Source organism: Hyperoodon ampullatus, assembly GCF_949752795.1.
Source record: "Hyperoodon ampullatus genome assembly, chromosome: 4".
In the NCBI taxonomy this organism is placed as follows: Eukaryota; Metazoa; Chordata; class Mammalia; order Artiodactyla; family Ziphiidae; genus Hyperoodon; species Hyperoodon ampullatus.
In genome coordinates this window covers 60,076,140-60,092,293 of record NC_136917.1, presented here as the reverse complement: position 1 = coordinate 60,092,293, position 16,154 = coordinate 60,076,140, and the positions used below count along the sequence as shown (strand labels likewise).

The window sequence follows — 16,154 nt, the reverse complement described above, 5'->3', positions numbered from 1 at the left end:
GGCTCCGGACGCGCAGACTCAGCGGCCATGGCTCACGGGCCCAGCCGCTCCACGGCATGTGGGATCTTCCCAGACCGGGGCACGAACCCGTGTCCCCTGCATCGGCAGGCGGACTCTCAACCACTGCGCCACCAGGGAAGCCCATGAGAACATACTTTTAGGAGTCCCCAGAGTCCGTCAACTAAAAGTCCGCAACAACACGTGCAAGGTCCATTCATCCTTTCAGTCCTTGATGAATGAATGTTATGACAAATACACTTCTGAAAATGAAGATCTGTCTGATTTTGGCCTTAAATCTGATACTGAGTAAGTAGTATAAAATTACACGTAACTTTTTCTAGCAGTTACCATTGTATCTTCAAACAATTGTGAAAACATATTTATTTTCCAAATAATACCAACAGGGGCCTGGCAGGTAAGGAGACTGTTTCAGTAATAGTATCAAAGGAAGACTCCGAGATGCAGTGTTTAGAAAAGGAAGAGTAAGCCTGTTATTTATTTATTTATTTATTTTGTGGTACGTGGGCCTCTCACTGTTGTGGGCTCTCCCGTTGCGGAGCACAGGCTCCAGACGCACAGGCTCAGCAGTCATGGCTCATGGGCCCAGCCGCTCCGCGGCATGTGGGATCCTCCCAGACCGGGTCACGAACCCGTGTCCCCTGCATCGGCAGGCGGACTCTCAACCACTGTACCACCAGGGAAGTCTGCAACCTGTTATTTTTTTTTGTTTACAAAAGGATGTGAAGTGTTTTTTTTTCCAACTGTGGTAAATGAAGTGCTAAGTCATATTGGACACAGGACAAAGCACCCATTTTTGCTTTTACAAAACTCAATCAGCTTTTCTGGCTCTGGCAAGATGCCCTCAAACACATTCCAAATGCTTCTTGGGATCCCTAGGGAGTGTCTTTGGTGTACTCTGTTGCTTTCTCAGTCTGGCTTACTTCAGTGATATCTTCTATTGTTGCCAATGTTGAAAAGGGGCAGTTATGTTTTACAGACACTGCATCTGATGATACCTGCCAAAGATCTTATGGCCATTGTTCTCCAAAGTGGCTGAGGCTAATGCTAGTATAGACTCACGTCTACACTTTATATTGAAAATGTAAAAGCCCAAAGCCACTGACACTACCTCCCCTTAACACAGAAGCTGCTGGTATTATTGCTTTTAAGGTCATATGAAAATCATAGAGGCAAAAAATATATCTTTTTTAAAATTTGATATTTATCAGTGATGAAATATTTACAAAGTCCACCCTTTCCTACTCATAATTCCCACTCCAGAAGCAGCCACTTTTAGTTGTTTCTTTTTGTATATACTTCCTATTTCTGAATAATATGCTTATACTATTACTTGATTTTATAGTTTTATATATCTACTGTCTCTGTCATGGAAAGTCTCTGTCATATATCCCTCTTATGCCACTCCCTCCACATACACACTTCCTGTTCCTCTTAGCCTGTAGTTACACCGTAATTTTTGTTAATCATTAGTCGATGTTTATTTTATAAATATGAACAGTGATTACATTTCCTTTCTTGAACAACTACCTCTCTACCCCTAGGATTGATCATTGCTTTGTGGGTTTTGTTGACTTATTTTTTCTTTCTATGAGTTTTGGGTGTTCTTGAGGGCAACAAAGTGCTTGTATAATTCTTATAAACTTAATAAATTCATAAGTATGGTGACACATTCTCTTAAATATTATACTATTATAACAGTACTACGCACTATTTCCCTTTCAATGAAAAATTACAAGATAAGTCAACTATTAATTACACATTTAAATTTGATCTCAAGACTAATCTGTTAGGTATTCTAATATTCCAAATTTTCATAACAACTACAAATATTTAAATACTAAAATTAACATTATGGATTTAGAATTTTAATACATGTCATTTCCTGACAAACAAAATAAGAATCAATTTGTGCTTGTTTTTCTTTCTAAAATGTAACGTTCATTAATTAAAACCAGTATAAAAAATTGGAAGTAGGAGAGGGTTGGTGTAATAAATGTTCTTGTTTCAGTTTAACAATCATATGGAAAGTGCTCAAACATACAGCTATGGAATTTTCATTAAAAATGAGTATTTTATCTTAGTGTTGTCACTTTTTTCTTCTCTGCTGAAAATGAACATGGTGTTACTAACAGAAAAACAAGTTTAAGCAGAGCATCTTTGGATAATTGTTCAGATCTGTTTTAGGAGACTGAATAGGGACTGAAATGAAGAATCAAAGCTTTACTTTTTGATATTGCATAACTAAGTTAAAAGTAGAAAGAATGGAAACAAAATTTAGTTATACAGATTTTACTTTGTGTACTTTCATTAAAATAAGATACCTATATAACAATATAGACATTGTAACAAAGTTTTTATTTATTGGGCATTTATAAATGGTATATGATTGTTAAAACACAGACTGTGAAGCATCATTTTCCCCATACTGAGACAGATATTTCTGAATCAAAACCCTGGATATTTTTGTCCTACTCAAAGACTAAAGATCTCATAAGATAACAGAGACAACATGTTAAAGAAAAAATCCGTCATTATTTTCTAGATTTCAAGTTCCCTGAGGCAACAGATGGATTAAAAAAAGTTTTTTTCTCATAGTATGTAGTCCAGTGTGTTGCCCACAATAAGCACTAAACAATGAAAACATATTCAATCTTAATCCTTTTAGCTTAATCCTTAACTCACCATCTTGCTTCAAAATTACTATAATACTTATGAACTTAGTACTACTTTTTTTAAAACTACTACTTTGAACCAAAGGTTAACTTAAATTCTTAAATACTTCTCAGTCAGGCTTTCTCATCTCTCCATTATTCTTTTTATATCTAACAGATGGAAGTACTCTGCTCCTATTATCAACTCCCCTTGGCATAGGGGATTTACTGGTGTTTACCGAAATGGGGGATATATTTTCACTTTATCAAAATCAAAATCTGAAACCCTAAACAAGTTCATTAATCTTCGAATGAACAGCTGGATCACAAGAAGCACTAGAGTTATTTTTATTGATTTTTCATTATACAATGCTAATGTAAATCTGTTTTGCATCATCAGGTGAGTTACTCAAAACCTCTTATTAGTATACTGAATTTAAAAGGCACCCAGAGCCCTCATTAGGGTTCCCAGTTTGTGCATGTTTGTACTGAGATTAAAATCATAAGCTCCAAAATAAATATAATGTAATTCTTCCAATAATGATAAAGAAGAAAGAGCAACATCATATTTATTGTTTCACTGTTTCAGGATATATTCCAGAACATGGAGAATTACATACAATAGGTTAGTTTTATATTGCTTAAGAAAATGTAATCTTATTTATTGTCATTCTGCAGTTGGGCATATCTAACATTTAGTTCTAAAGATTTCTTCCTTTAAATCAGATCATTCAAATCTGTTGATTTCCTTTCAGAATGAGCTGCTTTATTAAGTTACTCATTTTTGTCTCAAGAATGAACAATTTAAAATTCAAACAATATATAACAGTAGCCAGCATCCTAGAAATGATTACAGCCGATGGTGATTTGCAAAAATGGCCCCAATTCTTCACATCTTTGCCATGTAAATTTGCAGTGCCCTGTCACCCAGGGCAGGGTGCCCTGCCCCAGAACTTGATACTGGGTTCAACCAGATGACTTTCTTTGGTCAATGGAATGTCAGCAGATAAGATACAAGCAGAAGCTTGAAAAGGGTTTGTAAATTAAAACTTGCTCTCTTGCACTTCTGCTATTGCATGAGAAGGACCTGCCTGGGCTAACCTGTTGGACCCAAGAAAAAGATGACAGACATCCCCTCTCACAAGGAGGAGGACAGAGAACCAACCAAAGAGAAAAAATTATTTCTGTAGGTCTGATTACCTTAGGTAATCTGCCTAACTTGGACCATGCTATTTGGCTTAGGCCTGGGTTCTAGAATCAAACAGTCAAAGCAAATAGGATTACTGTGATTGAATCTGCCTGGGGATTGAAATGGCTTCTTCTAAGGGATCTGAGAATGGGTGAATGCCTGATACAATTAGGGTTCTCTTAGAAAGAAGGAATGGGATAATGAACGCTAGACAGGCAAACAATAGTGTCCACTAAGACTCAGTGAGCCACTTTTTTCTCATGAGTCTTACATTTTTACTCTGGAATATGGAATTGGCATTTACTCTGATAGGGGAATTTTCCCCCTGTGCAACAGTGATGGTGAAACATAATCATGGCCTTTAAATTTTGTAAAAATGAAAACAAATGAATTACCATCAGCAGCCAATGGACATTTTACATTTTATGTTATAGTATTTTCTTTCAGGGAATCAGCTTCTTACCAACATTATTCACCCTTCCCGATAGTCCTGGTAGGGATAAAGTGAAGAATACAAATCACTTCTATGTCCTAAATAAGAGTAGAAACAGTGGGGTAATTGGCTTAAAGTCATATGAAGAACTCCTTGTAATACTAGATAAAGTCCATATTTTCTGTCTCTAGGTTTTGTGCTTATTCTATGTTACCTTTAATTTTTTTTCATATTTATTTATTTATTTGTCTCTGCTGGGTCTTAGTTGTGGCATGCAGACTCCTTAGTTGCAGCATGCATGTGGGATCTAATTCCCCCACCAGGGATTGAGCCCAGGCCCCCTGCATTGGGAGCGCAGTCTTACCCACTGGACCACCAGGGAAGTCCCATCTATGTTATCTTTTAAAATGTTATTTCTTAGAAACTTTAGCAGATTTTGAAACTTTTAACTGGTAGTATATCTAATCAGTAGTTGTATGGGAGCATATTGCTTACACTAAGACCTTATCCACTTATTTTCCCTTTGTACACATAGCTGGCAAACTAAACTGAATACTCATCATTTTTTGCTTTTTGTTTACTAGTTTACACTTCAGATCAAAATACTGAGTTTCTTTCACTTCACTCAATTACCCAACATTGCGCACATACTATACACAAGGTGAAAAAACAAATTCCTGTTTTCTATTTGTTAACTGGTTGTTTTGTTCTTGGTTTTGGTGGTTTTTTGCTTTTGGGGCCACACCTTACTCCAGTACCAATAAGATTTGCTAATATCTTTAGGTAGGAATAATTACATCATGGCATTGTGATAGAGATGCTGGTTCCTTAAATTACTGTCAATTCTTAATTATCTGCAGTTGTGGAGAACACTAGAAATACAGTGAACCGCCTCAAAATCTTTTTATATTTAGTACTGGAATTAATTTTTATATTTCTATTTGCATATAGATCTTTGTATCCAACATCCAGTGCCTAAAGTTAAACAGAAAACATTTGATTCAGTAAAATATGTTATCTTGACATTTAGAAGCAAGAAGTATCTCTGATAAGCTAAAGGGGGAGAGTGTATTTTCCTCCTCTGAAATATTAAAAAAATTATGTATTTTGGGGGGGAGTCCTGACTAATAACAGTAACTAACAGTATAGCATGTTCTTGAACATCATCTTGTTCTCCTGTAGGGATAAATTAGTTTCCCAGTTATGAATGAGCAATCAAAACACAGAGTAAAATGAATGTCTAGCTAAAAATCACATCTTTCTTTCTCACTTACATTGGTCTTTGACCACTGGGAATTTTCAGAGTACCAAAAAAAAGTGGAGCATTAAAAAAGAAGTAATGGAGGAAGTGGCATCATGCCAAAGGCACTAGCTCCCAGAGGTGCAGGCAGGAGTTGGGGGGCTAGGGCTCTTTGGCACCTAGGTTGAAACTAATTTTATGTGTCTGAGGTCTCAGCTGGGAGACTTGAAGACTGGGTCTGTGATCATCTGAAGGCTCATCCACTCACAAGTTGAGTGGTTGATGCTGATGGATGCTGAGGAAATCCATGTGATATTTTCACATGGACTAGTTTGCACTTCCGAAGAGCATGGTAGATGGATTTCAAAGGGTGAAGACTAGAAGCAGATTTGCAGTATTTTCCTTTGGCAGAACAGAATTCCATGAGAGCAACTTTCATTGTTAAAGAGAGGAGAGAGAGAGAAGCCTCGTTTGTTGACATCACTTGGTTCATGAAGCTTTCACCTAGAAGTGAAGCTGCAGAACAAACCTTGAGAAGAATCATCTCCTGCTTCAATCTGCTGCTGGATAGGAACTAATCAGAGAGAGAGAGAGGCAGAAGATGGAGAGGATGGCGTCCAAGGCTTTCGTGATCATAAATCTCAACCCCACTCCAACTCCCTTTATACTTTTCTTGCAAAAATAATAATATAAATAAGGAGGTGGTGGGGTTTCCAAAAACAAAAATTGTATCCTTCAACCATCTAGGGAAGGCAAAAATCCCATCCACCTCAACTCTCAGGTCGAAAGTAAAGTTGTACCACACACAATCAGGATGTTACTTAAGAGTGCTCTTAAAAGAACATATGATGTGTGGCTGACAGGGTCATGGTGCTCCAGCCAGGTGTCAGGCCTGTGCCTCTGAGGTGGAAGAGCCGAGTTCAGGACATTGATCCACCAGAGACCTCCTGGCTCCACATAATATCAAATGGCAAGAGCCCTCCCAGAGATCTCCATCTCAATGCTAAGACCCAGCGCCACTCAATGACCAGCAAGCTATGGCACTGGACACCCTGTGCCAAACAACTAGCAAGACAGGAACACAACACCAGCCATTAGCAGAGAGGCTGCCTAAAATCATAATAAGGTCACAGACACCCCAAAACACACCACCAGACACGGTCCTGCCCACCAGAAAGACAAGATCTAGCCTCATCCATCAGAACACAGACACCAGTCCCCTCCACCAGGAAGCCTACACAACCCACTGAAATAACCTTAGCCACTGGGAGCAGACACCAAAAACAACAGGAACTACGAACTTGCAGCCTGCAAAAAGGATACCCCAAACACAGTAAGTTAAGCAAAATGAGAAGACATAGAAACACACAGCATATGAAGGAGCAAGGCAAAAACTCACCAGACCAAACAAAGGAAGAGGAAATAGGCAGTCTACCTGAAAAAGAATTCAGAGTAATGATACAAAAGATGATCCAAAATCTTGGAAATAGAATGGAGAACATACAAGGAACGTTTAACAAGGACCTAGAAGAACTAAAGAGCAAACAATGACGAACAACACAATATCTGAAATTAAAAATTCACCAGAAGGAATGAATAGCAGAATGAGGCAGAATGGATAAGTGACCTGGAAGGTAAAATAATGGAAATAACTACCACAGAGCAGAATAAAGAAAAAAGAATGAAAAGAATTGAGGACAGTCTCAAAGACCTCTGCAACAACATGAAATGCACCAACATTCAATTATAGAGGCCCCAGAAGAAGGAGAGAAAAAGAAGGAACTGAGAAAATATTTGAAGAGATTATAGTTGAAAACTTTCCTAATATGGGAAAGGAAATAGTCAATCAGGTCCAGGAAGCAGAGAGAGTCCCACACAGGATAAATCCAAGGAGAAACACGCCAAGACACATATTAATCAAACTATCAAAAATTAAATACAAAGAGAAAATACTAAAAGCAGCAAGGGAAAAATAACATACAAGGGAATCCCCATAAGGTTCACAGCTGATCTTTAAGCAGAAACTCTGCAAGCCAGAAGGGAGTGACAGGACATATTTAAGGTGATGAAAGGGAAAAACCTACAACCAAGATTACTCTACCCAGCAAGGATCTCATTCAGATTCAACAGAGAAATTAAAACCTTTACAGACAAGCAAAAACTAAGAGAATTCAGCACCACCAAACCAGCTTTACAACAAATGCTAAAGGAACTTCTCTAGGCAGGAAACACAAGAGAAGGAAAAGACCTACAATAACAAAGGAAAACAATTAAGAAAATGGTAATAGGAACATACATATCGATAACTACCTTAAATGTAAATGGATTAAATGCTCCAACCAAAATATATAGACTGGCTGAATGGATACAAAAACAAGACCCAGGGCTTCCCTCGTGGCTCAGTGGTTGAGAGTCTGCCTGCCGATGCAGGGGACACAGGTTCATGCCCCGGTCTGGGAGGATCCCACATGCCACGGAGCGGTTGGGCCCGTGAGCCATGGCCGCTGGGCCTGTGCGTCCGGAGCCTGTGCTCCGCAACGGGAGAGGCCACAACAGTGAGAGGCCTGCGTACTGCAAAAAAAAAAAAAAAAGACCCATATATATGCTGTCTACAAGGGACCCACATCAGACCTAGAGACACATACAGACTGAAAGTGAGGGGATGGAAAAAGATATTCCATGCAAATGGAAATCAAAAGAAAGCTGAAGTAGCAATTCTCATATCAGACAAAATAGACTTTAAAATAAAGACTATTATAAGAGACAAAGAAGGACACTACATAATGATCAAGGGATCAATCCAAGAAGAAGATATAACAATTGTAAATCTTTATGCACCCAACATAGGAGCACGTCAATACATAATGCAAATGCTACCAGCCATAAAAGGGGAAATTGACAGTAACACAATCATAGTAGGGGACTTTAACAAACCACTTTCACCAATGGACAGATCATCCAAAATGAAAATAAATAAGGAAGCACAAGCTTTGAATGGTACATTAAACAAGATGGACTTAATTGATATTTATAGGACATTCCATCCAAAAACAACAGAATACACTTTCTTCTCAAGGGCTCATGGAACATTCTCCAGGATAGATCATATCCTAGGGCACAAATCAAGACTTGGTAAATTTAAGAAAATTGAAATCATATCAAGTATCTTTTCCAACCACAATGCTATGAGAGTAGATATCAATTACAGAAAAAAATCTGTAAGAAATACAAACACATGGAGGATAAACAATACACTACTTAATAGCCAAGAGATCACTCAAGAAATCAAACAGGAAATAAAAAAATACCTAGAAACAAATGACAGTGAAAACACGACGACCCAAAACCTATGGGATGCAGCAAAAGCAGTTCTAAGAGGGAAGTTTATAGCAATACAAGAAACATCTCAAATAAACAACCTAACCTTACACCTAAAGCAATTAGAGAATGAAGAACAACAAAAAAAAAAAAACCCCAAAGTTAGCAGAGGAAAGAAATCATAAAGATCAGATCAGAAATAAATGAAAAAGAAATGAAGGGAACAATAGCAAAGGTCAATAAAACTAAAAGCTGGTTCTTTGAGAAGATAAACAAAATTGATAAACCATTAGCCAGACTCATCAAGAAAAAAAGGGAGAAGACTCAAATCAATAGATATAGAAATGAAAAAGAAGAAGTAGCAACTGACACTGCAGGAATATAAAGAGTCATGAGAGATTACTACAAGCAACTATATGCCAATAAAATGGACAACCTGGAAGAAATGGACAAATTCTTAGAAATGCACAATGTGCAAGACTGAACCAGGAAGAAACAGGAAATATAAACAGACCACTCACAAGCACTGAAATTGAGACTGTGATTAAAAATCTTCCAACAAACCAAAGCCCAGGACCAGATTGATTCACAGGCGAATTCTATCAAACACGTAGAGAAGAGCTAACACCTATCTTTCTCACACTCTTCCAAAATATAGCAGAGAGAGGAAGACTCCCAAACTCATTCTACGAGGCCACCATCACCCTAATACCAAAACCAGACAAAGATGTCACAAAGAAAGAAAACTACAGGCCAATATCACTGATGAACATAGATGCAAAAATCCTCAACAAAATAATAGCAAACAGAATCCAACAGCACATTAAAGGATCATACACCATGATCAAGTGGGGTTTATCCCAGGAATGCAAGGATTCTTCAATATATGCAAATCAATCAATGTGATAAACCATATTAACAAATTGAAGGAGAAAAACCATATGATCATCTCAATAGATGCAGAAAAAGCTTTCAACAAAATCAACACCCATTTATGATAAAAACCCTCCAGAAAGTAGGCATAGAGGGGACTTACCTCAACATAATAAAGGCCATATATGACAAACCCACAGACAACATCATTCTCAATGGTGAAAAACTGAAACCATTTCCTCTAAGATCAGGAAGAAGACAAGGTTTTCCACTCTCACCACTATTATTCAACATAGTTTTGGAAATTTTAGCGATAGCAATCAGAGAAAAAAAAGAAATAAAAAGAATCCAAAACAGAAAAGAAGAAGTAAAGCTGTCACTGTTTGTAGATGACATGATACTATACATAGAGAATCCTAAAGATCCTACTAGAAAACTACTAGAGCTAATCAATGAATTTCGTAAAGTAGCAGGATACAAAATTAATGCACAGAAATCTCTTGCATTCCTATACACTAATGATGAAGAATCTGAAAGAGAAATTAAGGAAACACTCTCATTTACCTTTGCAACAAAAAGAATAAAATACCTAGGAATAAACCTACCTAAGGAGACAAAAGACCTGTATGCAGAAAACTATAAGACACTGATGAAAGAAATTAAAGATGATACAAATAGATGGAGAGATAGACCATGTTCTTGGATTGGAAGAATCAACACTGTGAAAATGACTCTACTACTGAAAGCAATCTACAGACTCAATGCAATCCCTATCAAATTACCAATGGCATTTTCACAGAACTAGAACAAAAAATTGCACAATTTGTATGGAAACACAAAAGACCCTGAATAGCCAAAGCAATCTTGAGAAAGAAAAACAGAGCTGGAGGAATCAGGCTCCTGGACTTCAGACTATACTACAAAGCTACAGTAATCAAGATAGTATGGTACTGGCACAAAAACAGAAATATAGATCAATGGAACAGGATAGAAAGCCCAGAGATAAACCCACACACATATGGTCACCTTATTTTTGATAAAGGAGCAAAGAATATACAATGGAGAAAAGACAGCCTCTTCAATAGTGGCGCTGGGAAAACTGGACAACTACATGTAAAAGACTGAAATTAGAACACTCCCTAACACCATACACAAAAATAAACTCAAAATGGATTAAAGACCTAAATGTAAAACCAGACACTGTAAAACTCTTAGAGGAAAACATAGGCAGAACACTCTATGACATAAATCACAGCATGATCCTTTCTGACCCACCTCCTAGACAGATGGAAATAAGAACAAAAATAAACAAATGGGACCTAATGAAACTTAAAAGCTTTTGCACAGCAAAGGAAACCATAAACAAGATGAAAAGACCACCCTCAGAATGGGAGAAAATATTTGCAAATGAAGCAACTGAGAAAGGATTAATCTCCAAAATTTACAAGCAGCTCATGCTGCTCGATATCAGAAAAACAAGAATCCAATCCAAAAATGGGCAGAAGACCTAAATAGACATTTCTCCAAAGAAGATACACAGATTGCCAACAAACACATGAAAGGATGCTCAACATCACTAATCATTAGAGAAATGCAGATCAAAACTACAATGAGGTATCACCTCACACCAGTCAGAATGGTCATCATCAAAAATCTACAAACAATAAATGCTGGAGAGGGTGTGGAGAAAGGGGAACCCTCTTGCACTGTTGATGGGAATGTAAATTGATACAGATACTATGGAGAACAGTATGGACATTCCTTAAAAAACTAAAAATAGAACTACCATATGACCCAGCAATTCCACTCTTGGGCATATACCCTGAGAAAACCATAATTCAAAAAGAGTCATGTACCACAATGTTCATTGCAGCTCTATTTAAAATAGCCAGGATATGGAAGCAACCTAAGTGTCCATCGATAGATGAATGGATAAAGAAGATGTGGCACAGGGCTTCCCTGGTGGCGCAGTGGTTGAGAGTCCGCCTGCCGATGCAGGGGACATGGGTTCCTGCCCTGGTCTGGGAAGATCCCACATGCCGCAGAGCAGCTGGGCCCGTGAGCTATGGTCGCTGAGCCTGCACGTCCGGAGCCTGTGCTCCGCAAAGGGAGAGGCCACAACAGTGAGAGGCCCACGTACCGCAAAAAAAAAAAAAAAGATGTGGCACATATATACAATGGAATATTACTCAGCCATAAAAAGAAACGCAATTGAATTATTCAATTCAATTGAGGTAGATGGACCTAGAGTCTGTCACACAGAGTCAAGTAAGTCAGAAAGAGAAAAACAAATACCGTATGCTATCACATATATATGGAATCTAAAAAAAAAAATTGTTCTGAAGAACCTAGGGGCAGGACAGGAATAAGGACGCAGACGTAGAGAATGGACTTGAGGACACGGGGAGGGGGAAGGGTAAGCTGTGACGAAGTGAGAGAGTGGCATGGACATATATACACTACCAAATGTAAAATAGATAGCTAGTGGGAAACAGATGCATCGCAGAGGGAGTTCAACCCGGTGCTTTGTGACCACCTAGAGGGGTGGGATAGGGAGGGTGGGCGCGAGGGAGATGCAAGAGGGAAGAGATATGGGAACATATGTATATGTATAACTGATTCACTTTGTTATACAGCAGAAACTAACACAACATTGTAAAGCAATTACACTCCAGTAAAGATGTTAAAAAAAATAGCAATGAATTGAGCCCATAACCCTGAGAAAACATATTTTGTACAAAATAACTGAATAAAGTACACAACATCACTGACTAGAAATTTCAATCACGTTAGGTACTGAAATATAAATCCTTGAAATGCATTGACTTTCACAAACCTCATTTTACAGATTGGTGGCAGAATTCCCTGCAACTGGAGGAATATTTACTTCATGGCAGTTTTACTCTGTGAAGCTCCTTAGATATGTTAGCTACTATGATTATTTTATTGCTTCCTGTGAAATCACATTTTGTATTTTTCTTATTGTCTTCACAACACAAGAAGCCCTAAAAATAAAAGAATTTAAATCTGCCTATTTCAAAAGTAGTTGGAACTGGCTAGAATTACTATTTTTGGTGGTAAGTATATATTCACAGATATGGTTGAAGGGAATCACATCTGAACCCACCAATGAGAGAGGTGTAAAAAGCACCTCCCTCATCCGGGACTTATTTTAAAAGCTGTAAGTATCAATAATAAAATAAACTGTCATAGTACATACTAATGGTGTGCCTCCAAAAGGGAGAAATCTATTTTTTTCTCTCTGATTTGGTCCTTGGCAGGACTAGCATAAACCTAGAGGAATAAGTGATTCCATACATATTATGATTTAGTGGGCACAGTAGGTCTCCCTACTCCCACTCAAAAAAATGTATTCCTCTCAGGGCCTCATGTTGAAAATAATGATTCTTTTGGGGCAAGGTTCTTTAAAATGTACTCTTGTATGTTGCCTAAATCTGCTTTCCTCTTTACACTGAATTTTTAAATAGGCAAAAGACAAGCCTAGGCAGAATATTGAAGGGGGTTTAAGGTTTGAGCAGCCAGAGCGTAGCTTGTAGGCACAGAGGATGCCACCAGGATTGGGGAAATAATCCCTGAAGAAACTCCAAGACTGCCAGTTCTTATCACTGGAAAATACTAAAATAAACATAGAGGTGTGGGTAGAGCGGAACAAATCGTAAGAGCTTGGTTTTAGGAACAATGAACAAATATTCTGGCTTATACAACCTGATCTTTTACTCTTATTGGCCCTTAGTTATAGCCAATCCAGTATATATATATTTGTTTCTCAAAACCAAATTGAAAGTTTCTCAGAGTCAGAAAGTGTGCCATCTACCTCTCTGGTAACCACAATAATGCTTAACACAGTGTATAGCATTAAATGTTTAACTGAGTATTTTAGGGAAGAGAAATCAAAGGAAAATTTTCATGACAGTTAGAAAACTCTGAAACCTAAGATAATCTGGTTCTAAAATCCTCTTCTAAAAGAGTTGTTAAAAAGCTCTAAAGGAGTTTATTTTTTTGGAGCTGTAAAAAGATTTTTCGGAGCCGGAGGAAGATGGCGGAAGAGTAAGACGCGGAGATCACCTTCCTCCCCACAGATACATCAGAAATTCATCTACACGTGGAACAACTCCAACAGAACACCTACTGAACGCTGACAGAAGACCTCAGACCCCCCAAAAGGCAAGAAACTCCCCACATACCTGGGTAGGTCAAAAGAAAAAAAGAATAAACAGAGACAATAGGATATGGACGGGACCTGCACCAGTGGGAGGGAGCCGTGAAGGAGGGAAGGTTTCTACACACTACAAGCCCCTTCGAGGGCAGAGACTGCAGGTGGCGGAGGGGGAAAGCTTCGGAGTAGCGGAGGAGAGCACAGCAACAGGGGTGTGGAGGGCAAAGCAGAGAGATTTTGGCACAGAGGATCGGTGCCCTCAGGCACACACCAGCCCGAGAGACTTGTCTGCTCGGCCGCCAGAGCGGGCGGGGCTGGGAGCTGAGGCTCGGGTATCGGCTTTCAGTCGGAGCGCAGGGAGAGGTCTGGGGCTGGCGGCAGGAAGAGACCCTGAAGGGGTTAGTGCTAGCCCGGAGGGAGTCCGGGGAAAGGGTCTGGAGCTACCGGAGAGGCAAGAGACTTTTTTCCCTTTTGTTGCCTGGTGCGCGAGGAGAGGGCATTCCCCTCCCTCCCCTCTGCCTGAGTGAGCCAGAGCCCCCGAATCAGCGGCTCCTTTAAACCCGTCCTGTCTGAGCGAAGAACGGACGCCCTCCGGCGACCTACGCGCAGAGGCGGGGCCAGGTCCAAGGCTGAGACCCGGGAGCTGTGAGAGCAGAGACAGGGAAATCTCTCTGTGCAGCCTCCGAGGCAGCGGATTAAAGCTCCACAGTCCATTTGATGTGCCCTGCGTCTGTGGAGTGCATGAATGGACAGCGAATCATCCCAAATTGAGGAAGTGGACCTTGAGGACAAGATTTAAGACTTTCCCCCCCTTTTTTTTTCCTCTTTTTACAACGAATTATCTCAAATTAAGGAGGTGGACTTAGCAAGATTTCAGACTTTTCGCCCTTTTCCTCTTTTTACAACGAATTATCCCAAATCGAGGAGGTGGACTTGGAGAGCAAGATTTTTGATTTTTCCCCCTGCTCTCTTTTTGTGAATGTGTATGTGTAATCTTCTGTGTAAGATTCTCTCTGTATAGCTTTGCTTCCACCATATGTCCCAGGGTTCTTTCGGTCCGTGTTTTTTTTCAATAATTACTTTTTAATTTTAATAACGCTACTATATTTCATACTTTATTCTATTTTACTTTACCTGCTCTTTCTTTTTTTCCTCCCTTCCCTTCCTCCCTCCCTCCCTCCGCTCCTCCTTTCCTTCTTTCTTTTTCTTTCCTCCATCCCTCCCTCCCTCCCACCCTTCTTCTTTCCACTTTCTTTTTCTTTCCTTCCTCCCTCCCTCCCTCCCTCCTGTCTTTCTTTCTTTCTTTCCTTCCTCCCTCCCTCCCTCTCTTCTTCCATTCACTCTTCCTTTTGCTTTCATTCCTCCCTCCCTCCCTCCTTTCTTTCCTTTCTTTCCATCCTTCCTCCCTCCCTCCTTTCTTTCTTTCTTCCTTCCTTCCTTCCTTACTTCCCTTCTTCCTTTCTTTCAATCTCTCTTTCTTTCTTCTACTAATTATTTCTTTCTACTTTTTCTCACTGTTATTCTGAGCCGGGTGGATGAAAGGCTCTTGGTGCTGCAGCCAGGAGTTAGTGCTGTGCCTCTGAAGTGGGAGAGCCAACTTCAGGACACGGGTCCACAAGAGACCTCCCAGCTCCACATAATATCAAGCAGCGAAAATCTCCCAGGGATCTCCATCTCAACACCAGCACCCAGCTTCAGTCAACGACCAGCAAGCTACAGTGCTGGTCACCCTATGCCAAGCAAATAGCAAGGCAGGAACACAACCCCACCCATTAGCAGAGAGGATACCTAAAAACATAATAAGGCCACAGGCACCCCAAAACACACCACCAGACGTGGACCTGTCCACCAGAAAGACAAGATCGAGCTTCAACCACCAGAACACAGGCATTAGTCCCCCCCACCAGGAAGCCTACACAACCTACTGAAACAACCTTAGCCACGGGGGACAGACACCAAAAACAACGGGAACTACGAATCTGCAGCCTGCAAAAAGGAGACCCCAAACACAGTAACATAAGCAAAATGAGAAAGCAGAAAAACACACAGCAGGTGAAGGAGCAAGATAAAAACCTACCAGACCTAACAAATGAAGAGGTAATAGGCAGTCTACCTGAAAAAGAATTCAGAATAATGATAGTAAAGCTGATCCAAGATTCTATTTCCCAGATCCAAAATCTTGGAAATAGAATAGACAATATGCAAGAAACAGTTAACAAGGACCTAGAAGAACTAAAGATGAATCAAGCATC

At 39.5% G+C, this 16,154-nt stretch overlaps 1 protein-coding gene across 2 annotated transcripts in view; it reads left to right on the top strand.

Annotated features, from left to right (window-relative positions):
- The window catches only part of PKD2L2 (polycystin 2 like 2, transient receptor potential cation channel), a gene marked incomplete at both ends in the record, with an annotated part of 47,205 nt that overhangs the window by 4,240 nt on the left and 26,811 nt on the right, over positions 1-16,154 (top strand). For both annotated transcript variants that reach the window (XM_079702152.1, XM_079702153.1), the window contains 3 exons: positions 149-306; positions 2,851-3,072; positions 12,574-12,802. In XM_079702152.1, the coding sequence (XP_079558278.1) occupies positions 149-306; positions 2,851-3,072; positions 12,574-12,802 (609 nt within the window). The remainder of the gene's footprint in view (positions 1-148; positions 307-2,850; positions 3,073-12,573; positions 12,803-16,154) is intronic.